The following is a 23,708-nucleotide window of genomic DNA, read 5'->3' on the forward strand; positions in this document are numbered from 1 at the left end:
TAATTTTGAAGGTTGGTAGTTTCCCTAGGGTTAGTAAATTTTAGCCAAGTTTTTAGTTAGCCTCCTAAACCTAAAATCTTGCAGAGCAGTCAAGACCCAGATAAAGTCCACACTTGGATCTCTGAGCTACACCAGTTCAGTAATCAAAAGTTTTGAACAAGTTATTCATCATTTGGGGTAAGGTGGAGTGCCGAACCTGTGTACGTTTACAACGGATTAATCGCACCCAACTAATAGCGTCCTCTTTTTGGAGTTGCGACTAAGCTCAACAGCTACCATTGGAAACCTCTTGGTATTTAACTTGACGCGAAGAAACGAAATTGAGCTTTTAGAAGATTCAGAAGGCATGGCATTGTCCTACCTATCATATAGTTTTTATGGCTACTAAAAATTTTTTTTTAGTCTCCTTAAAAAAGTTAATTCCTTAACTTGTCGGTAGGAGCTACGATTCAACGGTGGGTGCGTTTGGGGTAATACTAGGGATAATATAGCGTCCGGCGTCCTGTGTCGGCGTTAAGCTGCTCAAGATCTAGTCTGAGAAATAAACCTATAATCTCCGTTCTTAGGGATTTTTACCCGGTGAATAATTAGTGCAATAAGCTCTCTAACTTTTTTTAGCTGGTTTTTTAAATGTGAATAAGAGTAAAAGTTGTAGAGATGGTTTATAATTATTAACAAGCAATCCTTTTAGCGCACCATATATAAGGACGAATTAACTTACACTAAACTAGAATTCGTCTGACAAGTGTACGTATATCGTTACCAAAAAGCATAACCATGCAGTGATACAATCAGTTTTTCAACAAAAAAGTCAGTAACCTGTTATTTGTATATTTATCCATAACTAGCCCTCTACACGAACGATGAGCATTAAATAAAATAGGTAACCTTCCTTGTAGGGGCAGTTCAGGACCCTAGTTGTACTAGGCTCTGCTGGTCGATAATTTTCGCTTGTACTTCGAGCTGTTCGCCTTTTTAGTAAAAAATCATCAGTGGCTGTTTCGCAGTAATTGTATAGTTAGACATCAAATTGATTATGAAAAGAAATTTTTAATAATCTGCACTATTTGAAATGAACAACAGTAATTTGCTTACTTTGTATAAGTTCCCACCACATTCTTTGGCAATTTAGTACTTTTTATATGAGACCTATATTTTTTATATGTAATAATATGTATGTTATAAATATTTCTATATTTTATCTTTCCCTTTTTAACAGTTCGCAGAAGGACCAAAAAACTTTAATTTTTGAAGACAACAAAATTGCTCTAGATTGTGGTTTTTTTTTGATTGACCATGTTTTAGTTTTGTATAGAAAAAATTGTTCAAAACCAGTAAACCTATTATTATTTAAAACCTTTTGCTTATTCCAGACTTTAAACCGGATGGGGTTTCGGAACGCACTTTTGTTCGCGTTGGTAAGGTATTTGGATGCTTGGGCCTTTTTAAGGATAAATTGGGTATAGTTATGTTATAAAACATGATGACTACATTTTACCTTAATGTTTTCGTATTTAGGCGCTGTGCTAGTTGTGATAACTTCTTGCGAGGCAGAGGTTAATCTTTCAGGCGCTACCATCTACCAAGTGAAATCAATAGAACTTCATCATGTTTTTAAGCAACGCTTTAGCCACTTTGACTTTTTAAAAGTTTAAAACATTGGTTTTTACGATATACCATTTTTGAGCTAATATACCACAGAGATTGCAAAAATTTTTCGAAGATGGAAGTTTCTACTTTTCATACCATATGGATTTGTCTTTGAGCCGACAGCGTTATCATCAACATTCTTTATCTGACGATCAAGTTAAGACTTTATTTTTATTCTATTAACTTTTAAAAAAAAAGAGACTTGAATTTTTTAAAATTTTATTATTTTAAGATGGCAATTACATATATATTGCAGTATTTTTGGAATAGGAATCTCCTTACGGACTTCTACGAAGCCTACGTTCCTAAAACTTTTTATGTTGAAGTTATACGTGGGTTTGTTCAGTTTCAGACATTATGGGCTTCCGGAGGTTTGTGGCTTCAAGCTTTCTTTTGTGACTGACTTTCCTCGTTATTTAGCTCATCTTTTAATTAATCATATTGTAGACTATAATATTTCGTTTAGCACACTACTTTTTTTTCCCAGTATTATTAGGAAAAATTTAAAAGTCTAAGTATATTTTACAATCCCATTTCTTATAATTATGCTGTTTCTTTCGTCACTTTGATAATAGCCTGTTTTCCACTCATCCCCCCCCCTCCCTTTTTTTTTTTTCTATTTTAAACTTTTTACACTACTTCTCAAGAACGATATGTAGTGGGCCTAATATCCCGCACAAGTTGCAGAAGAGCAGGCACCCGGTTTTTAACACGGGGGATTAATGATGAAGGTTGGTTTAATTATTTATGTTAAGTACGTTCTCCAAGTACTTTTACTATTCTTACTCTTTTGCAACAAATCAGGCTTTGTAGCGAACTTTGTCGAAACCGAACAAATATTGGAAAATAATGGTGTTTTAATGCATAAAATCTCTTTTATAATTTGATTTCCGATAATTTTTGGCTATGAAAAGATAACATCACCTCATTCTGCCAAATTCGGGGGTCAGTTCCTCTTTTTTGGGAGCAAAAAGGCTTAAATGTAAGTTTTTTATAACTCTGTGTGCACCGATGACTTTTACCTTTTGTTCAGCTTGGGCGGCATAAAATTCAGTTTTCCCGTTCTTTGGAGGCCATGCTGCCTGCGTTCAAGAAACATTTTAGTCATTTAGTAAGGCTTTTTTGTTTTTTTTCTGTTATTCACATTGCTTGTGGTGGGCGAGTAGTGTATTTCGGTCCAGCGACTTTTTAGGGTGACTAAGGGTCTACAGGGTAAGAAAGGAATTTTTTACTTATTAATTTCTGCTCTATTATCAACTCAGAATTCCGTATACGGTCCCGTCATGTGTGTGAATCTGCTTGGTGGCAAGGATGCGGAGAAGATGTTGAGCGTTGCTTACGAAGAATATATTGTGCTTTATAGCTTGAAAGTTGGTTTTTTTTATAACTTCATTTTAAGGGGAAACTTGCTGAACTCGGCATGAGCGTTGGATTAGTATCGTTTGATTTTCATGCTGAATGCGGAAGTGGAAAGCTTGATACTCTTTATAGCTTGCTCACGCTCCTTTGTGGTACTCTGCTTCTTTCTCGCTTTCTTTGTTTTTGTAGCCTTTATTCTTTTTTAACTGCTGTTTGAATGCTTAGACACAATTGTTAATGGCAATTTTTTTGTTAAGCACGGGAGTTGCGCCCCTTCCCTCTTGCAGGTTTGAAAGCACGCTTTAACATCGTTTCAAAATTTCCATAACTGCCTTTTATGCCTCAGAAAAACATTTTGCGAACCAACTGCCTTGACTGCCTCGACAGGACCAACATCGTTCAGCAGTCTATAGGTGGCTTTATGTTAGAACTGCAGGTTCCTCCTAATTTTTAAATTCAAATTTTTACGTATCTCTTGTTAAACTTGACTTCTATAACTTTTTCAATATATAAGCTTGACGCGTTGGGCCTTCCCTCTAAATACTATGAGAGATTTTCAAAAGTATTTCGACTAATTTGGCATAACAATGGTATTTTATTGTCTGCCCATTGTTTTTAGCATTCATAAAGAAAATCAAAAAGAAAATAAAGTTCCCTTTATTAAAATGCAGGAAATATGATTAGCAACTACTACACTGGAACAGATGCTTTAAATGTTATTCTTTATTTACTTATGTTTACTATAGGAAATTCACCGGAAACTTATAATAAGTAATACTTGTTATTATTTCCATAGAGTGAGCTTGCCCTTACTGGCAGACGGACAGCTCGCAGCATCGTGAATGACGGTGGCTCTTTCTATTATTATCGATAAATGTTATCTTTACTTTGTTTCGATCCGCATAGGGATAAAGTCGGTCACCCGCATCTACAAGAACAACGTTAAGGATGCCAAAGTCCAGGAGCTTATCGATCTAATACTCACTACTCCTCATCCTTCGTACAGTGCCCCGAACAGGCCTCTGCTGCTTAGTTGACTCTTTTCATACGAACTTTAACCCTTGTTTTCTAAAAGTGAGTTAGTCAGTAAAATTCTAAATGAGCGCTTTCGTGAATATTCAAGGACTGAAGGTTATTTTTTTCATCGATGTGCATGCGTCTTCTTTCTTAAGTCATTTATTAATAATCAAGAGATTCGGTTGTGCATTGCAACGTACAATGTTAACGGCTTAGCTTGCCCGGCTTCCATTTCTTTAGGTCCCTGGTATCTTCTGCATTCGGCAATGTGTAATTTACCACAGCTATTGGCTTATGACAACTATAGGTTGACCGACTATGTGGTTGATGACCCTCCGGACATATATGCCATCGGCTTCCAAGAAATTGTTAATATAGATGTCGGGTAATTTCCTGTTTACATTACTTTTTTTAGTCCTCATAGTATATACAGGAGCATACTTAAAGAAGATTTCTCAAACAGTACTCTTTGGGAGTGCAAGCTGAAGTTGACTCTCGGTTTCTCTCTTATTCGTGGAATACTCACAATATGACTTTGTTCGTTTTGGCCTTAGACACGCTTGGCACTTCTTACAAACTTTTAACTCGGCAGCAGTTGGTCGGTGTTTGTTTATATTTATTTGTGGCCGACTCGCTTCTTTGCGACGTTCATGATGTGATGGTAGAAACAACCAAAGTTGGTCTTCACGGTTTCGCAGGTATTTTTCGTAGTTGCCAGACCTGTTAATATTTAATCTTCATTTCTTCGAGCACAGGCAATAAAGGTTGCGTTGCTGTAAGTTTCCAGGTCAAAGACACGGCGATCTGTTGTGCTTCGGCTCATCTAACTGCCGGTTGCGTATTGCGTGAAACTTCAAAAGTTTTCCTGCTATTATTTGTAATGAAGGGCAACTAAATGTATACGATCGGCTTAGAGACTTGCAGGATATTAATCGACTTACGCTCTTCAAAGGTATTTAATGCGTAGCGCTGACCGCACATCCGCTATTTACAAGGACCTCACGCTTTAAGGAAAGGGAATATTATCACATAACTACGTATTTTGGTTTGGCGATCTAAATTTCCGTATTGACCTGCCTGCCGACTTCATAAGGAAGAAGATAAAAGAAAATTGCTTGCAACCTTTGTTGAAGGTTGTTTCTTTATACCCGTTTGCTGAATGCCAGTCCTTTTTTTTTTAATTTAGAAAGATCAACTCTTGATGTTGTGCTCTCCACGTGGCGCCCTTTCTTACTTCCATGAAGGAAGCATCCACTTTAACCCTACTTACAAATTTAATTTAAATTCTGATGTAACTTTTCTGCGGGTTCCACCATCTTTTTTACTCTTATGCTTTTTAGGTTTATGATACTAGTGAAAAGGCTCGCGCGCCGGCCTGGACAGATCGTATCCTTTTCTTTGTAAATAAGCAAGCTGTCTATGGCAATGTTACACAGTATTATTACAATAGGTCTTATGGTTTTTAAGTCTTTCTAAACATTTTAATATTTTTAAGTTGCTATAGCATTCACCTTATTTTACGCTTAGCTGTAATCTACGCATCTCCGATCATAGGCCCGTCAGTGCTGTCTTCGACATAACTGTGCTCGAAATAGTAAATTCTTTATTTCTAAGAGAATTTTTATCTAACTTTGCATATCTTGCTTATCGCCAGGACAATGATTTACGCCAAGAAATTATTAAAAATTTCTCCTCTTCATCTAGTGGTCACCTTTGTGACATTCCTTCACCGTGATTCTTGTAATACCTATACTGCTTCAAGCTAGATGACAGCAGCCGTTTCAGTTCAATAAGTAGTGCGTCCTCTCAGAACTTAATAGCTCCAAGAAGACCACCTTTACCGAAGAGCTATCAAGTACACCTCAAGAGGTTAATATTTCTACTCCTCTTAACGAGTAGATTATGTATCCATATTTTTTGTCTCTAGTCGCACTGGCGCAGAGGAAACGCTTAGCAGAAGTATTCCGGAATTAAGTCTGCAATCTGGACTTATTTCCAGAGACCCCAGCCCAGGCATTGAAAATGCGAAAGTCATAGACCAACTGTTGTCTTTGGAGAACGAAGAGAATAGCTCGGCTTCTATTAATCCGACAAACGATTTGTTTACTAATTGTAATACAAGACACCGTGACGAAAATTTTTTTCTTCATAGTAATTTTAATAACGGACGTGATACTAAGTCTTCACTTAACCGGGGTATTCATCGTTTCTCGAGGCACTTCGACCTCTTCTGTGTTTTTATATTACTTTTAAAATTAGAAAATTCAAATTATTAGCCGCCTAGAACTCACTGAAGCGCGCTTACAGGAAACTCATAGCCATTCAAAAAAATAAATACAATTGTAATATTTATAAATGATAATTTATATGGCCTTATGCCGTTATTTATGTTTTACATACAGTCTTTACAGTTAAAAAGTATTAAAATTTACATATTATATAATTTATAAGCCCCTAAGGTGGCAGATTTACGAGAACTAATATAGGACTTGTGATTTTTTGGAAGGTTTATAACCACAAGAAAACTTTAAAGTCTAAGTACGTTTAGTGGAAGATAGCGAGCGATAGGGCGGACTATAAGCCCAGTACTATTTGCACTAAAGCATTTTCGAGTTAAATAAGAATAGCATTGATTATTCCTTTGCATTAAAGAATCTAACGCTAAAATATAATTGACTTTTCCTTGTGTGACCACGCGTGCCTACCACGTATTGTACTTTCCCCTACAAAATTCTTGAAATGAAGACTCGACTACGACAACTCCTGCTAAAGAGCTCGAAGTACTTAAGGCTGGTCGAGCACCAAGAAAAGACGTTTACATTTAATATCACTTAGTGGGAGTTTCTTCCAGGGTTTTATCTATCACTTTTTCTTGTGTTGATTCCTAATTTCGATGCATCGTGCCCTAGGATTAAATTATAGCGCCTTTAAACGAAATAGATAGAGAGAGAAGAAATTAGCACCCGCGGTGAATTTACATAAATTTTACACATAAACTTTCCTAATAGGAGGGATCTAAAATTTTTTAATTATGCCTGCATACATATTAAATTTCTTTATTGAAAAAAGTATATAATCGAAAGTGTGCGTATCCCCCACACTTCTACCTAGATGCTCACAATCTATACAAATACCTTTACCGGGTAATACCTTTGCGTGCATTCCCACACCTGTTAAATCTTACACTAAGGTACTTGAAGCCGAGGTAATATTATATATTCAGGACTGAGCTTCCTTATATTATAGGAGTAGGCCTTATCAGATTATCTGTTTAGGGACGTTTTATATACTTATGATATAAGGCAAATCAACCATAAAGATATCAAGAAGCCGTATGTTAGTTCGAAATATGTCATTTATTATTAAAAACTTAGAGCAATATATTTAATTAGGTTAGTAAGATTATTTTTGGTAAACCCTTTAAGTTAAACTAACACCATCGGACTATTATTTACACGGTTTATTAACCCGCTACTATAAAAATGTGAGTTTAACCAGGTTTAATAAGACGCCACGAGTGGTAGTTATTTTAACTCTTTCTTTAATTGTACCTAAATTTTTAAAGTTAAAAAGATTTTTTTTAAAAAAAAGTTTTAATTTCCCAAGTTCTCAGATCTTCCGAAGTTTAGTTTTGCATAGTGGCGACGCTAAGTTCTCCAGGGTTTAAAACAGTTTGGCAGAAATCGTAATATTAGACCTTAGTAATGTTGTCGCCTACAGGACACAATCGAATAAAGTTTTTAAAGCAAATAAAATTTTATCAATAACATAACACATCTTTAAAGTACATCTTAATTTTATGTTCCTAGCTTGGTGTGTTGTATTATTAATTCTTAAGAAGATTTTTTAGCTGTATATGCGTATTATTCAGTTACACTTTTAAATAGGTAAAAAGCTTCGATCTTGAAATTTTAATACTTGTCAATACCGAGCTAATTGCCAATCTCTTCTCCTTTCCGCCATTCATCTTTATGATAAACTTTCGCTTGGTGATAAAATATAAATGTGTTTTTCTCCTGTGCTAATTCTATCAGATAGTTAATGATACTTAGCCCGCTTAGCTTTAACGCACTTCGATGAATTTCAAAAGGCGGGGCGACTAGACAACTCTTGCGCTTCAGCAATGAATACGAGCTCTAACAATACCTTTTTACTTCCAAGTTTTTTAAACTAGACTGATTCTTGACAGTAAAATGACTTAGCATTAGTGACTTTTTTAAAGTAATTTAAATTTTTAGTCTTTACTCTCCTGGAAAAAAAATCTAGTCTTTATAATAATCAGTAATTTATCAATATCTTGACCACTATAATAATTTCTCACTAATTTTTATAATCCTGCCTAGTATCTACAAATTTGGCTGTTTAAAAGATAAAAGTTGAGACTAAGCCAACCACACAGATTATCTATCATTTTATAAAAATCGCTAAATAAGTTGTTGTCACTAAACTTCATACTACCAGCTCCTTATTATAATATGGGTTTTTTCCGCAGCTCATAAGGTTATGCATTCTTGGCAGAAGGAAATTAGAACCTATTAAAACATCAAAAATATATGTTTAAGAAATTAAAAATTAATACTAGTATATCATGTTTTTTATTCAATATGTTCCTTTAAACATAAAATTATAAGGTAACAAGGTAATAAATACTTAATAGAAACTATATATACAATTTTTACCTATACAAATTTAGTTTTAGTATTCGAGTCCTATTTGAGCGGTGTTTCGAAGCATAGATCGTATTTATACCATTAAAAAAACTTACAGTTAATATTTTAAAGCACGAGAAAATTTACTTATAACCATTATTGGTTTAGCAATTGGCGATCAGCTTTAACAAGGTTAACGTCACTCTCCTCTTCTTACTCTTCCTACCTCCCCGCTTTGTTTTCTTATACTTAACATCGCATATTTTCGGAAATTCCTAAGGTGGAGGGGTATCGTAGAATGTGCCCTAATTTAAGGTATACAAAGATTTCCATAATGACAGGTTTTATGTGTGCTTAAACTTGCGCGAGGATTAGATATAGTGGTTTAGTGTGCGTCTGTTTGTATGCCTAGCGACAACGCAATAAAAGTAAATTAATTTCTGTTAATTTTGCTACCCTTTGTAGACGCAACAGTTACACTACGCGAGGAGAATGAGAAGTGTACTTCATCCTAACAACACTTTCGGTCTAGTCCCTACTATATTTCATAGTAAGCCAATTTGATAGCCAGAAGGGTCTAGTCCTAAGATCTGGGCTGAAGTGGTGGGCCAAGTTTGGTGGTTAATGTGTGTATTCGCGGAGGCTTACAGCTTTTTAAATTAGCATTAACTTATTTAGATAACTTTCAATTTAGTGTATTTGGCGTATCTATGTTGACATTTCTATTGTTTAATGGGATGCCGAGTGGTATGTGGTATTTTGTCCGTTGAAGGGCCAGTTTTCAGGTTAAGTTTCTTATTCATTTTGTTTATAAAACATGGACCTCTTAGCTTTGAGCAGTTCTCCGCATATGTTACTATCAAAGCAGCATTTATAATAGGTAATAACCCTTAATTAGGCTTTGTATTCTTATTTTTTTAGCGTTTGTGTTACTTAGAATGAAAGAACCTAACAGGTTCTTCGTGTATACCTAAAGATGTATAATTAAGGTCGCCTTTTATCTGTAAAATCCCAGTAAATAAACTAACATGTGAAGTTTGCGTGAGTTATCTACCTTACAACTCTTACAATTTTGCCTTGCAATTAATGGACCCAATAAGTCTTACTACAATCTTGGCCGGTATGATAGACAATATCCGGAGTTTGTAGAAAGCTATTATGGTTATTATTCAAGCTTTGTACAGATTATCTTTCTTATTGAATAAGTCTTAAGTCTGCCACCATACTTTCGCAATATTCAAGAATAATATTTCCAGCTTCCAGGCTTTCTTTAACAACGAAATTTTTAGATTTGCTTTGAGAATTTACTACCATTTAGTCAATTCAACGTAATTCGTGGGTCGGTTACCTATATTAGAATAGTCAAGCTTGCTTCTTCTCCCAACTTTACTAATGTTGAATTCGAGGCATGTGCTGCATTTAAATTCATTTTATCTATCGGAGCATTTTAACTTATTTGGCTTATTTGCGCCAGATGTACCAATTTCATGCCATTCTTTTTTAGCTTTCACTAGATTTATAGATTCTGTATAATCTGGTATATATCTGAATTACTCCTTTTCGCTATAGTTTTTAAAGAAAGTTTTTATAGTTGATCATGGAGTGGAGTTATTTAGCTTTATTAATGTGTTTCTTTAAAAAATAACACAGCTACCCGTACTGCAAATTTTCCCAACACTTATAAGGTTGCTTGTACATTCGGGAATATAAGAGCTTTTCTTTGTGGAAGGCGCCCGCTCAGATGGCTAACACATTTTCAGATAGACTTCTACTAACTCCTTGGCCGGTTTAAAATCTTGAACAATTTTTGGGCTACGAAATATATGGCAACCGGCCCTGAATCTAATACAACGTTCGTTTGAGAACTCTGACCTTTTACTACGACTTTCCTTGCAATGGATAAAGAAAAAGGATTCCTTGATTGGTGCCTGCTTAGTTTCAGTTATGCATACATGTGAGTACGAGGAGCTTTTGATCTAGAGCGGCACTGTAATCCGATGAACCTAAGTTTTCGCACTTAAAACACTCTTTGTCTTTAAAATAACATATCTTCCATATGTCCAGTCATAACGCATTGTCTGCAAACTTTCACACAGAATCTGGAGCTGGTAGCTCTTAGGGACGGTCAAGTCTCATACGGGGGTTTTCATCGCTTGGAATGTTCTTTGTTCTTCAGGAGCAATGCACCTAAGAATTCATGTACGTGGCTCACCTCTGTTTCCTGTTATTTGTTCGTGCCCTGCCAGATTTCAGAGTTAAATTAATGGCTTTACGTGCAAAGTTTAACCTAATACACACTTTTGCGTTAATACTGTTCTCGAATGTATCCCATTACTCATCATCAGGTAAACTAAACAGAAAACGTTCACATTTTATCGAGTCGCTTATGCCAGTTCCGCCTTGGGGAACCTCCAGGGAAGCAAATAAATTATTAAATTTATCCTCAAACTCGGTTATTTTTTCACCATGATTGTGTTTAATTACAAGAAATTTCCTTTCTACCTTTTGTTTTATGCTGGTAGTTTTGTATTAGGGGTCGCTTCGATCTCCACAGATAAGAGCTGCTCTTCGTTTACGAGAAGGCCAGACTTTCGTTCAATTTCCTCCTTTTCTTTGGTAATTCGTTCTTACATTGTAAGATAGGCTCTCTTCATTACTGCTGATTAGAGCAACCCAAGCTAGTGATTTCTCCCTCTTATCGCTAAACGTAGTGGTGTGAAGGGCATGCCTCTTTAGGTTCAGGTAGGCGTTAACAAGAACCGGGTCAGGGTAATCATTACCATCTTTTAATTAGTTAAAACCCATTCCTGCGGTACACTTTTGTTATTGTAAGATTGTTCCTTTTTAATATACTAAATAATGTTAGCTAGAATTTTTTTTACTACGTTATTGTTAACTGCTAAAAGAAAACTACTAGCTTAATTGATAAAGCAAGGAACTTTTAATCTGTTAATATGTTTTTAACTGCGGTAACCTAGCTTATACAGACAATCATAAGATTTTCTTTTATTTTCAGGAAAAGATTATATCTGTCCGAGTTTAATAATAGCTGAGAGAAAATTAATTAAGCCAGTGCTCTGCAGGTGAAACCATATACCATTGACTTCAAGAGAGTAGAGATGCGGGTTTACTTTTAAAGACCTAAAGTTATTTTTAAAAATTATGCTTTAGATTTTTAAAAAATTTTCTTTTTACACTGCCTTTAAGTAAACTTGCGGAGTTCTATTAGTAAGACCTCGGACTTTTGTTACAAGCAGTTATTGAACGAAGCGCTACCTAAAGAGGGTTAAGTCAGCTAGTCTTTGATAAAGGTCCTGTGGTTATTGGTTGCTACAACAACTTGTATTGTTTCTTGAAAAGCTGTGATTAGTTATATTAACAACGGCGAATAAAATTTAAATACTGAAAAAATTGCTCATAGAACTAGAAAATGTTGGTATGTTCTCGCTTGATTTACTTTGTGTGTGCCCTTGTGTTCTACTTTGGAGTGATAAACTATCATATAATTAGAATACTCTACCTTTAATCTCTAAGTTTATTTATCGTATCTATTCTTACTATTCTATGTGACACAATCAAAACCTGGTAGTGAGACTTACCTAGTCCTTTAGGTGATTTTATGTTGTTGAAAGGTCGTTACAACTAAGTTTGGCCAAAAAACACCTAACCTTTTTAAGCTAGCTCCAGTAAGTTCCTCTTCCGTTATTTGTTGCTAGTATAACATTTTTTGCATGTCGCTTTTCCAACTACCTAGGCTTAACAAAAGTCACCTACAATGAAATTCATTCTTTTTATTATAGGTAAGCCCGTATGCCTGGCTATCCTTATACTTTTTTAACACTGGCATATAGCATACTACAGGCAGTACTATAAGCACTTTAAAATCACTTTATTTGTATTTTTCTTCGGGTCGCTCATACCTACCCGAAAAAAGGCACGACCGCACCGAGGGGCTGAGAGCTAGTAAATAGATATTGGGCCCAGACTTCCGCCATTTAGCACCTCCTCGAGACACGGAACAAGTACGAGGCCCCTAAAAAACCAGACAGTACATATACTAGCCAGCCCCCCCTCCGACTACGAGTTATCACGCTTCTCTTGTGCACCCTAGAAGCCAATAGGTTTTACCACACATCATTGCCAACGTAAGCGTCGCCGCAAGGATTTGCTATCTAACTTTTAAAATAATTGCCAAAGTTTATAAAAACTGGGCGATAGGAATGATTTCGTAAAAGGAGGTTATGAGCTTTATAACCACATTATTGCGCCTCCACCAAAAATATGAGCCCTCCTCAATTACAACCTCACTTAGAAGGCCTGCGTTTGTTAGAAGACAAGCATGATTCTAACGCCAAGTTTTTATGGGCGCCATCATTGTATTTTTTTTTAAGACTTAAAAAGATGCTAGGGCGCCGCAAGAACGTAAGTTCATAAACTTGTCGAGTCTTGCTGGCAAGTGTCGGGAGCAGAACAATAGTTCTATGGTGTTAGACTTCTTGAGAGTAAACAGGTAAAAAAAGTAAAAAAATATAAATTTCAGCACGTAGGGGCAATATATATGATTTGTGAACTAAAGGAGACTTAAAACTTCCACCGGCCTCTCGCCCATCTTTAAACTATCCAACAAGAAATTACCGAAATCCTCTGTTTATTTATAAAAATTACAAGCATGGTCTACTTTAAAGAGTTAAATTTTTGTAATAATACCTTTATGGTTAATACAATAAATTCAAGGGGTCACGTCTGCAAAAAATGGGTTTATAGATAAAATGTGCAAATGAAAATACTAAAGAAACCTTTAAACGGGGTAATTTATTGTTACATATGCATTGCTTATAAACTTGGAGGACCTTACTTATTGCTGTAATATTTTTAAGCCATACGGGTCGAAAAAGCGATGGTAAACTAAATGTAGCGATAAACTAGTTTAATTAAACAAATAAGAGAATAACTTCAGCATAAAGCCTCATAGGGAGCTGAAATGTCAGTGTTAGAAATACTCTCTGCTTACAAAGTACTATCTTTCTACAATAACGCTACAAATAGCCGGACATTTCGGAAACGAACTGCGCGTAAGCATCGTCGGTGGTTAGCAAAGAGGGGTCCTTATAGGGGGGCTTAGCTACATCGGGAGCAGCGATGACTCTGGGAAGTAAAGACTTTTTGAGCGCTGTTCCTACAACAAATCTGGCATAAGCAAGAGTTTGAACACACTAAAATCAAGAAGCGACCAGAGTGTAAAGATCTTTCCGGCCTTTTAGTAACTGTACTCGCTTCACTCGTTTTTTTTCTAATGGAAGAAGGGATAAATTGACGTAGTTCCTTTTCCATGTCCCTAATTTGGGGAGCAGCCGTAATCTGAAAAGAGTTAAAGTTAACAACCAGAACCACAAAGCACAAATTAAAAAAAAACCGTGGTGCTCTTAGACATTTCGGAGCCTTGTGAGGGCGTCGTGTTCTTATAAGTAGGAAGAGCACTGCTTAAACCTTCTGAGTCCACGGGCGCAAGATCACCACGTTTCCTTAAAAACGGGAGATAAAAGTAAACGCATCAACACAGATCTACATTTATAAATCTTACGTGACCGCGGGTTCTGTGCCATGAATGGGTGAAACTGTTTTCGTAAACGAGGGGTTTCCTGGCCACGGGGGCGGTGGAATATAAGATTCGTGCAATAAAGAAAGGCGTTCAACGATGTCAGGAGGGCCGTAAGAAAACCCCGATAGAGGCCCTAGAAAATATGATACACGAGTAAGTTTTAAAAAAAAAATTGATACCAGAAGGGGCTCTAAGAAGAAACGGCTGGTGAAAATTATAAGAATTGCCGGGCCCCTGCGAAATAGGCGCAGGCGTACCTGGAGGTTGCAAATACTTAAAATGATGCTTTAGATAAGGTAGAAGTTTAAAAACCAACGAAGTAGGAAGTATAATCCGCCTCGCACGGTAAAGTCGGATCTAATAAGATAGATTATGAACATGTAAGAGATCGCGTGGAACGAGAACCTGCGGACTGCAGAGTTGACAGTCTGTCCTCTCCAGGAAGAGGGATCTCATCTAAGGGGATCAAAGCATCTTCTGGGATGTCAAGCAGAGTAGGAGTCCGATTATATAACAATTCATCGTCAGAGGGCGCTCTCGACCCGCCAGAAAGATCGGAGTCATGCGTTAATAAGCTTTTGTCACGGATGGGGATCAAGCCTGTTATTTAGATCAAAGCTCAAGACAAGAAAACTTTAATAATTTATAGTTAGCTGCAAATAATTTTTAACTAAGGAAAAGAATGAACCGCTCTAATAAAAATATTTCCAGACTTACTGTCTTCCGTTATGACATACTTTCGGGGGATATGAGTTCTCAACCACTTCAAAAATTCTTCGTATCTTCCGTCGTTCTCAAGTTTCTACAGGAACATTATAGAACTAAAAAGTTTAAAAATATAAACATGAAAACAACCAAAGCGTCTAGAGTTTTAGAAAGCGTCTCTTCGCTTTTACGCTTTCTTTCTTTTAAGGCAAGTTCTTGAGCGTCACTCAAAACAGACGTCTTCACTGGTAAAGAAGAGAAGTAAAGAATTTTAAAAAAAAAGTAAATATGCAAGAAGGGATCAACATTGATCTTCAATTTCTTCAATTTCTCCTTGCAGTCTATAAGGATCAACTCGTTTTAAATTTTCTCGAACTTGCTTACGCTTCAGCTTATTCTTTTTATTACACATAATATAAAAACAAAAAAATTTGGAAAAGTCTAATAAAGTCAACTTTATAATTTTTTAAGTGACTAAACATCTATAAATAATGCCAAACTACTAGACGAGTTTAAAACTTTATAATTTAAAATATATTATCCAAAATCTTGTAGAATAAAAAAAACCTACCTAACAATCTAAGGTAACCAAAAACAATATGACCAAAAGAATTGCTACTAATCCTATAATAGAGTTAAAATAGCTAACAGTACGTACTAAGATTAAAAAAGGTACGAGCATATAAGCAAAATTATAAGTGAATAATTTAATTAAAACTTATAGTAATAATAAAACCTTCCTAATTTCCTTCTTACGTTCAGCCTTGCCTTTAGTCACAGTAATAAAATACAGTTTAGGTATATAATAGTTAGCATATTAACACTCATAAATAGTTAATAAAATAGTTATATAAAATATACGGTATTTATCGGTGGGATTCGCAAATCTGCCCTTTCCCATTGCTCTTTGAAATGGCTTCGATGCCACGCCTCAAAGGATAGCTTCTATACTATACCAAAAACCTTAACATGGAGGTGGTTAAACCCTCCCTGCTAGGTACATGCGTTTCCATTGGTTCAAAAGTACTCACTCACAAGCAAGGTTAAATAGCAAAATGAAAAAAACTAAATTCGAAATGACTGGACAGTCAGGTTGGAACCGGTAGTTGGCTATACCTGAAGTTTATATAAGCTTGTAAAAAATTATTTTTAGGTTTATTAATATACCATTGCCTTTTCAATTTTTATAAACTCCTTATAGTTTTATCTTATTCTTTATTATTTTAGTGATATTTCCTCCTGGTATGTACGGTTCACTAGGTGTTACTACTTCTCATAGGCTAAGACTAATTCTTTCCGCCTGCTTTTAACTTCTTTTTTCTTCCTTACTAATGAAATATATCATAAAAAATTTGTCGCTTTAACCATCTTACCTCTTCACCAAGTACTCAAAAAAGTTTATAGCAGAAACAATAAATACACTGATCAAAGCCTGTTATTAAATTCTGTTGTTATGGGCTAAGGGTGAGAAAAATACACTCGCTCGCAATGAAGGTTCACAAACATTTGGTAGTAGGTAGTACAGAAAAAAATATAGTAGATATAAAGGCGTGAGTGGAACAAAAAAAGCTTTAAAGAACTCAAATTAGTGGAAAAGAACAAATAATAAAATACGTGTTTTTAAAAAATATATATTAACAAAAAATTATAACTTTCCGCTTATACAATATCAATAATACAATAAATCTTAAGTTACATGCTTCTCTATAATAAGTTAAATAGCACGAGAAGCGAAATTGAAGGAAAAGGCAACAAAATGTAAAGAAAAATGAAGACAAAACATGTAGTTCACTAGGTCCAGTGTGTGGCAAGGCAAACAACATAAACTAACCTAAATTAAAGAGATCTTTCCGTCTGCTTACAGACAGTAAAACGGAAATATATTCTCGTTATTAACATAATCCTCTGTAACTATATTAACTTAACTCTTTATAACTAAAACATAATAAATGTAGTGTCTCTATACGAAGTTAACTTTCACGATAAATGAGACAAAGTATTTAAATATGAATTCAGTTCTTAAATATACTAAAATGTTACCCTAAAACATTTTTATCGCAATAGCATGAGTACCTTCGTCTCAGTGCGCACATGCATACTACAAAGTAACTGTAACTACTAGTTCTTAATATAATCAATTATTATGGGGACTAAACAAGAAAGCAACTTTATATAAAGAAGTTTATAACTTTCTAGCGATAGAACAACTTAATAATTTTATTGTTTATAAATGTATAAGCACACGAATTCTCTTCTCTTATTATAAGACTACCTACAGGCAGTGACGCTGTACTTTTATATCCGACAAACTTGTAAATCCTTATATGCTGTCAATATCTAATTCTTCAACGTCTGTGTCGCAGGGTTCATCACGCGCACTACTTGCGTTTCCAGTGTCTGCCAACGATATGTAGACTTTTCGTTCAAACTCCTTGCCTTTATCAAGATCTACTGAACATTAACGCACTAGAAAATTTTTATAAGTCACAAAGCATTTTATATACCATGCAAAAAGGTGACTTCCTCTTCACTATCTGTTTCACTTTCAGCGTTCCTACAGTTATTTTACTTAAAAAAATCGTGATAACAAATATTTTAAAAAAAGCAAATGCACTCAAGCCATTCTATAAACTTTGAAGCACTTCGCAATATTTTCTTAAACAAGGCATTATTCGTCGTATAGGACGAAGACAACTGGTGAGCCCAGCTAATAATAACTCCTTCTTCTAAAACATCTTTTTCGTACAAGAGTTGCAAAATTTGATTAAGTTTTGGTAAATGTTCTGGCCGTGTGGTTCCAACGAGACTAAAGCGCCATTTAAGTTGACAGAGATAAAAAATACAGTAGACAATAAGATAACCGTTCTAAGGCACCTAATAACACCTTCTGTTCGCAAGCTTTATCCTGACAAAACTTATAGCAAACGTTAGCCTAAAACCAATGGAAAGATATATATTGCTAACTGTTAAAAGCAGAGGCATATTAGATTTAATAGACTGAATGATGTCTTTAGAGTTCAGTTTGCTCTCGACAAGAGCCGTAATTCCGGAATCCATCACATCCAGACGTTTCTTAAAAAAAATTAATACATAAAAAACTTTGAAAATGGAATTTTATACCGCTTCCTCGAACATGGCCTTAACAGTAACCGAGTCGTCACTGATATAGTCTTTGAATAAATTCAAACGCTCCGCGGCAGGCAGTTGTACTATTCGCGATCAGTGCGCTATAAACTAACAGTTTCAAGAGTATTAGCTTACTGTAATCGAGTTCGTTAGCGATCATGTCCTTCACGGCGTTGCTAAGGCTTGCCTTGTGCGCCTCCCGCCTCCTTCGAACTGCTTCTTCACTAGTGTCAACAACCCAGTCATCGTCGTCGCCACTATAGCCCTCAACTCCCAACTTTTTTTCTCTGCTGAGATGCTCAATGGGAAGATGTTCGGAGCGCTCCGTATATGCTATGCTCAGTTTTTCAAAGTTAACTATACACGAAAGCTCTGAGTAACGTTATTATTCAATACATTCTTTAGCTTTGCTCTTGCTCTTCTCTTTTTTATTGGGCTGGCCTTTTCCCATTCTCTCTGATTTATTATCACTTTTCCCTGTGAGAGAGTAATAAATAACATATCCTAAAGTAAGTGTCACATAGAAGACCTCTTCTGGTCAGGCCAAAGGGATTAGGTGGATTCTTTAGAATATAAGATATCAGTTTATGAGAGTTATCTAAAGGACCCGCCCAACCACAGGCACCACAGGAACCTTGGTATAGGCCTGTCTTTACACCCTTTAAGAAATTTAAAAAGTAGATAAAAAATTCGAGTATACATTATAAACATATGTTTTACTCAAAATACCGTAACAAGTTCTGGTAAATCACAGTGTGGACAAAGGATGTACTTTCGAATAAACTTATCAAGGAGTTCTCTGAGAGTCTTATAGTTTTATAATATAAAAAGTTAAAACTAATTTTTAAGTGGCTATAATAACTTACTTGATCCTGATGACTGCCATTGACAATAAAGCGTGAATTAGCATCGTCTAATACTGTTTGAGAGCCAAGCTCGCAGCCAAAAAATTTTGTGGGGTCTGTAATAAATTTAGTTCAATATACAACTTCGAAAAGAAAAAAATACTTACAGGAGGGGGGACAACTAAGAGATTTAGCAATTTCGGCCATATTAACGATCACAGTTTTTATGCCATTTCCGCGACCTTCTATTTTAGAGATCAGTTTTGGCATCTTGTACCGATAAAACTGATCTAAATTTTTAAAAATATTAATAGATAATATAATGTTGAAAAATACGACGGACCTTCTACACTGGTGTTAATATTAACGCTCATTTGGTTAGTTTAACAGAAAAACCCTAATAAAAGGTAAAAATGACTATGTTAAACCTTCGTATCAGCTAAAGTGCTATACATTTATAACCTCTTGTGACAACCTTAAAGTATAAACAAATATAACCAAAATTATAAAATATAAACAAAACATAACAACGAGTGCTTTTTGAATTGTAACCTAATACTAATAGAAAGTCCAACAAAATTTCAATTTTCAGCCACTTAGTAAAAAATTGCTTGCTCATAGTAACCCTCCGCTTCAAACGATACAATAAGCAAACTACTTAAAAGCGCAGTGATGGTGTACATCCTTTTCCTCCAAGACGCGTGGAAACATTAGAAAAGCAGTTGCAAAATTTAGCACGCGACCAATCTTCTGCAAGAAGGCCGATAAAATTCCAAAGTGACGTTAAATTTCTAAAGCGGTACAGTGGTAAAACTTCATGAGTTTCTTTTTGAACAACAAAAAGCGGCGAATATGTAGAACTGAAGAAGCTTCACAATTTGGCCCCTTATTAGACCTGACATTACTAAATTCTGAATTTAGGACGCATGTCATTAATGAAATTAATAAGTATAAGGTAAATGATGAAACTTTTCAGATGGAAAGGAGGTGCGGGTTAAGCTAAGTTTACTGTTTCCAATAGAAAATTGTATTTTTATGTTTTTTGGCATTAGGTCTCATAAACTTGAAAGTGCATTTTTTGCTTCCGTTTATAAAAACAATCTTCAAGGTGATTTAAGCTGTTTAGAAAAGTTGAATTCCTGCACTCCCCATGCTTTTAGTGCTGAAGAATACTTTCAGTGGAGTAGATGGGTGGCCTATAATAACTCTTTAATAGGTATTTATTTTCAAGCTAAGTTTTTAAAAGTCACTTTGTTTGTAATTATTTTTTTATTTTTTGGTTGCTGGAAGTCAACGAACACAATGAAGAATCTGTTTCAGAGGTAAAAGTTATGAATTAATATTATAGTCTACTCGGCTAGGTCAGGGTAATCTACTTCGGGTTGGCCACGATCGTAAAAGAGTTGAAATATAACTCTTATTTATTTTTTCGTTCTACTTTAGTGGAGCATTCTAATTAGCTACCATTTCTAGGTTGTTAGTTATTTTGTTCTATTAAAGTAGAACTTTTTCGTCTTTTATAGGAGAACTTGAAATTAACTTATTCATACCTTTTTATAAAAGATAGTCGCCAATTTTTTAACATGACACCTGATAATAAAAATATGTTTAGTTTTTTTTATCTTAAATCTCTTTTACTATTTAAAGTTTATCATACTCAACACAGTATATATATTGTTTTTGTGAGGTTTCGGCTGAGAGGCTTGAGAAGGATGAACTTATTTTAACTGTGGATGTTTTTTCTCTGGCTGGAAAGTATGGCTCTTGAGTTTTTATCGATTTCATTTTTTATTAGTTTATTTATCTATCCAGTAAGCTTCCTGTAATAGTCGTTGTGTTTGAGTTGTCCCGTTATTTCTGGCGTAGGTTTTCTCAAAGATTTGAAGTTTACGGCACCCAGAATTTAAAACGCTTGAAAGACTTCATATATTGTGTCAATAACCTTAACGAAGGTTTACTTGTTGATTTCAATAACTTGTTTGTTTAGGATGTTTGGTGATACGCTTTATTTACTGACCTTCTTCAGGTGCTTTAACCGTGAATTCTGAGTTTTTTTACATTGAGAATACTTTTTATATTGACTTTGGTGTTGACTCGGAGAACTCTCTTTGCTATCAGGATTATAGCAAGTACTTGTTTTATTTAGCCTTGTACTTTCTTTAGGAAATTATATAAAGGGACATATTGGCCTGGGCAGAGCAGGTCAGGCATCCAGACTTTCATAAAATGAAAACCTGGAAAGCGCCAATGCATTTCGTGACTTTTCTTGAGCTTTCTATCCGCTTAGGGTGCCCGTATCTCTACCAACATCAAGGCGACTGCCAGCACATATTAAAGTTTTCTAAGGTCAGGTGTGTACCATGTATTTTTAATTATAAATTTTATTTTGTGTGATTATAGTGTGAATATTCTATAACATGTCAGACTTTTGCACGAAACGGATAGTATCTGGAAAAGCAGCTATCCGCTCAATATTATCAAAGAAAAACTTTCAATGAGGAAGTGCTCCATCTGTTTAAAGTTCCCAGCGAGGTTTTCTATTTACAGCAATATTTTGAAAACTATTTATTCTTTTTTTAGTAAAGTTGTTTATAATGATGAAAAGGCTTTAGAGAATCCCATGTTTTACTGCAAGTACTGCTTTGGACCCCTTCAAGCAGGTGATGAACGAGCCAACCACACGACTCCAGCTCCTAGTTATATTGCTTATAGTTATTTTCACGATTGAGCAAGCCCGTTTCATCAATAAAGCTGATGCTAAGATTAAGCTTCCATAATTGAAACCGGAATTTTTTAAGACTTTTTTATAACCACTAGTTCAAGCCGACATTTGCTTGCAGTTGTTTTGAAGGGAATACTTATTTCTTTTTTTTTAAATTTGAGTAAATATGTTATTGAATGCGTCTCAGCTCCCTGGTTCAATGAAAAGAAGATTGCGAGCTAGACGACATTGAGAAAACAGCGGGGTAGATATTAAGTCACTCTAGGTGCTAGTCACTTTATTGATTATAAACTAAAGCAAGTAACAAGTAAACCATTTTCATAAGCGAGAAAACATTTTGCCAACTTTGAAAGTTTTATAACCAAAGTGTTAAAGAAACTTGGTTATCCAAAAATTTATTTATTAGCTTATTGGAGTCATTTGATGTGTTTTTTCATATGTTGGCCCTACTTCGCACCTAAGGACCTCGGACTCTTATTTAGAAACTTGTAAAAATTAATTTTTTGTCTACGAAATGTTCCAATACACTTTCAAATGAAACAAGTCGTATAAAGTGTGGACTTATGCTTATAGATATGCAAAATATCATTAAACAAAAGTTTGGCATCTTCTGAAGGTGGTTAGAAACTACAGAGTTATCCCGACTTCAAGTGATTTTTTTATAGACCTTTTCTCTATTGTGCCAGTCTTTGCTGCACTTTATGTCAAATTTTGCAAATAAGGTAGGTTTATAGGACCCGTAGGTAGAAAACAATTCGTTACAGACGCCACCACGTTAGTTCCAACTACAAATTTTAGCTATTATTACAACTGGTTTAGTGAAAGTTCTAAAAGTGTTATATCTTAGTTGTATATATTCCAGCTAATACATAAACTCGCATAATATAGTTTAGATTCAGTAAATTATTACGAAAATTACTTTTTTAGTTACCAGAGCTACGAAAGAAGGTACTCCTCTACATAAATAAAAGGACTTGAGTGAATGCTCTAACTAAAGCTGGCGATGTCCTTAAAATAAAGAGAAGACCAGGAAGAAGGTGTGAGCTTAATGTGTCAACTGTGATATTGTAGCTAAGCTGATAGGTTAAACTTTACTAGAATGTCTATATTAGGGGCCACTAACAAAGTAGAAAGGCTTACATTAAAGGCTTACATTGAAAAATGTTTATACTTTATAGCGGCAGAAAATAATATAGTAATAGGAATTTTCTTAAAAAACAGCTCGGGAGTAGTTTTTTCAAAACCTGGTATTTACTAGCTAAAAATTAAAATATGGTAATAAGTAAAATGGTATAACTTATATATTTTATTTAAAGTCAATACATAAAGTTTTATTTAAGAGTAAAAAGAGATTGATTAAACAAAGTTAAGCATTCGTGGAAGGTGTGAATTTTGGAGCAAGTATTTCGTACAACTTAGTTAAACACAAAATTTCAGGGAAGCAAGTGACGGGGAAATGTCCATGAAAATAGCTGAGCCATGTAAACTGATATTGACAATAAATATAAATGAATGGTTGATACTACGAACGATAATGATTGTAAACTACCCATTTTTCCTTTATAATACGACCTATTTCACCACAAGTTGAAACTTCTTTTATAAAAACGACACTATTAAAAAAATTTATTAATTCCTTAAAAAACAGAGGGATAATAACGCACCTGAAAAAGTAGGCTGCCAACGAAAAGGAACTCGACAAGTTGTTAGAGTTCAGACACAAGAACAATAAGTCGTCTACAAGCAAGACAAACTCTTTGTAAAGTTTTTCTTCTTGTGCTTGAACTGCTTTGGGAAGGTCCTGATGAATAAAGTAACTTTATTTAATATACACAAAAAAAATTGCTTTTGCTCTACTAACGTTCTCGTGGGTCATTTGGACGGTGGTGACACAAGAAAACTCTTGAAAATTGTGATATAAAAATCTTCTCAAATTCTGGAGGAACAACAAAGCGGAAACCTCAAGTTTTTCGAAGTTTAGAACGCACTGTCAGTTAGTTTGTGAATCGTAACTATATTATATTTTTGTGCAACTT

The 23,708-nt window shown here is 35.0% G+C and overlaps 5 protein-coding genes across 10 annotated transcripts; 2 read left to right on the plus strand and 3 right to left on the minus strand.

The window, feature by feature from the left end:
- Nucleotides 1-1,110: 1,110 nt before the first annotated feature.
- LOC135146605 (synaptojanin-1-like) lies at nt 1,111-6,347 on the plus strand. Its single transcript, XM_064078725.1, has 33 exons — nt 1,111-1,131; nt 1,220-1,278; nt 1,374-1,460; nt 1,519-1,649; nt 1,702-1,806; nt 1,907-2,021; nt 2,298-2,381; nt 2,455-2,502; nt 2,565-2,632; nt 2,684-2,761; nt 2,913-3,002; nt 3,050-3,161; nt 3,235-3,296; nt 3,356-3,445; nt 3,524-3,599; nt 3,681-3,724; nt 3,806-3,857; nt 3,916-4,027; nt 4,085-4,140; nt 4,201-4,273; nt 4,334-4,411; nt 4,460-4,524; nt 4,581-4,724; nt 4,782-4,859; nt 4,913-4,978; nt 5,038-5,159; nt 5,213-5,317; nt 5,367-5,476; nt 5,554-5,620; nt 5,681-5,732; nt 5,793-5,895; nt 5,954-6,222; nt 6,286-6,347. Exons 5-33 carry the CDS (start codon nt 1,750-1,752, stop codon nt 6,300-6,302), a joined length of 2,493 nt encoding a protein of 830 aa, XP_063934795.1. The 5' UTR covers nt 1,111-1,131; nt 1,220-1,278; nt 1,374-1,460; nt 1,519-1,649; nt 1,702-1,749; the 3' UTR covers nt 6,303-6,347.
- Nucleotides 6,348-13,264: 6,917 nt separating this feature from the next.
- LOC135146624 (WW domain-binding protein 11-like) lies at nt 13,265-15,894 on the minus strand. Its single transcript, XM_064078756.1, has 14 exons — nt 15,841-15,894; nt 15,716-15,747; nt 15,286-15,376; nt 15,130-15,224; nt 14,992-15,076; nt 14,680-14,874; nt 14,587-14,631; nt 14,454-14,531; nt 14,257-14,407; nt 14,089-14,197; nt 13,907-14,033; nt 13,472-13,851; nt 13,383-13,418; nt 13,265-13,319 (listed from the first exon to the last, which is right to left on the minus strand). The coding sequence occupies exons 1-12, from the start codon at nt 15,878-15,880 to the stop codon at nt 13,712-13,714; spliced, it is 1,188 nt and encodes a 395-aa protein (XP_063934826.1). The 5' UTR covers nt 15,881-15,894; the 3' UTR covers nt 13,265-13,319; nt 13,383-13,418; nt 13,472-13,711.
- Nucleotides 15,895-17,178: 1,284 nt separating this feature from the next.
- LOC135146613 (eukaryotic translation initiation factor 5-like) lies at nt 17,179-19,604 on the minus strand. Of its 2 annotated transcripts, XM_064078734.1 has the most exons (15): nt 19,503-19,604; nt 19,413-19,425; nt 19,294-19,347; nt 19,118-19,240; nt 18,972-19,066; nt 18,835-18,912; nt 18,635-18,764; nt 18,502-18,582; nt 18,241-18,438; nt 18,100-18,188; nt 17,944-18,051; nt 17,841-17,893; nt 17,594-17,785; nt 17,484-17,533; nt 17,179-17,427 (listed from the first exon to the last, which is right to left on the minus strand). In XM_064078734.1, exons 3-15 carry the CDS (start codon nt 19,322-19,324, stop codon nt 17,300-17,302), a joined length of 1,356 nt encoding a protein of 451 aa, XP_063934804.1. In that variant the 5' UTR covers nt 19,325-19,347; nt 19,413-19,425; nt 19,503-19,604; the 3' UTR covers nt 17,179-17,299. The 2 variants fall into 2 exon arrangements, with proteins under 2 accessions (XP_063934804.1, XP_063934805.1); XM_064078735.1 differs by lacking the exon at nt 19,413-19,425.
- A 194-nt stretch (nt 19,605-19,798) lies between these two features.
- On the plus strand, nt 19,799-21,681 carry Pbp49 (PSEA-binding protein 49kD). 4 transcript variants are annotated; one of them, XR_010283889.1, is made up of 9 exons: nt 19,799-19,943; nt 20,003-20,166; nt 20,241-20,272; nt 20,638-20,705; nt 20,763-20,902; nt 20,977-21,079; nt 21,128-21,296; nt 21,351-21,482; nt 21,556-21,624. XR_010283889.1 is itself a non-coding variant. In XM_064078760.1 (9 exons), exons 1-9 carry the CDS (start codon nt 19,927-19,929, stop codon nt 21,676-21,678), a joined length of 954 nt encoding a protein of 317 aa, XP_063934830.1. In that variant the 5' UTR covers nt 19,799-19,926; the 3' UTR covers nt 21,679-21,681. The 4 variants fall into 4 exon arrangements, 3 of the variants coding, with proteins under 3 accessions (XP_063934830.1, XP_063934831.1, XP_063934832.1); XM_064078760.1 differs by having other exon boundaries at nt 21,128-21,301; nt 21,375-21,482; nt 21,531-21,681; XM_064078761.1 differs by having other exon boundaries at nt 20,817-20,902; nt 21,128-21,301; nt 21,375-21,482; nt 21,531-21,681.
- A 1,350-nt stretch (nt 21,682-23,031) lies between these two features.
- LOC135146625 (uncharacterized) lies at nt 23,032-23,699 on the minus strand. 2 transcript variants are annotated; one of them, XM_064078758.1, is made up of 5 exons: nt 23,633-23,699; nt 23,534-23,574; nt 23,337-23,473; nt 23,222-23,285; nt 23,032-23,158 (listed from the first exon to the last, which is right to left on the minus strand). In XM_064078758.1, exons 2-5 carry the CDS (start codon nt 23,546-23,548, stop codon nt 23,039-23,041), a joined length of 336 nt encoding a protein of 111 aa, XP_063934828.1. In that variant the 5' UTR covers nt 23,549-23,574; nt 23,633-23,699; the 3' UTR covers nt 23,032-23,038. The 2 variants fall into 2 exon arrangements, with proteins under 2 accessions (XP_063934828.1, XP_063934827.1); XM_064078757.1 differs by having other exon boundaries at nt 23,534-23,655.
- Nucleotides 23,700-23,708: the final 9 nt, after the last annotated feature.

The sequence above is a fragment of the Zophobas morio genome, unplaced genomic scaffold (assembly GCF_036711695.1).
Source record: "Zophobas morio isolate AGI-343-1 ecotype UQ-CSIRO unplaced genomic scaffold, CSIRO_AGI_Zmor_V1 ptg000243l, whole genome shotgun sequence".
Lineage (NCBI taxonomy): Eukaryota > Metazoa > Arthropoda > Insecta > Coleoptera > Tenebrionidae > Zophobas > Zophobas morio.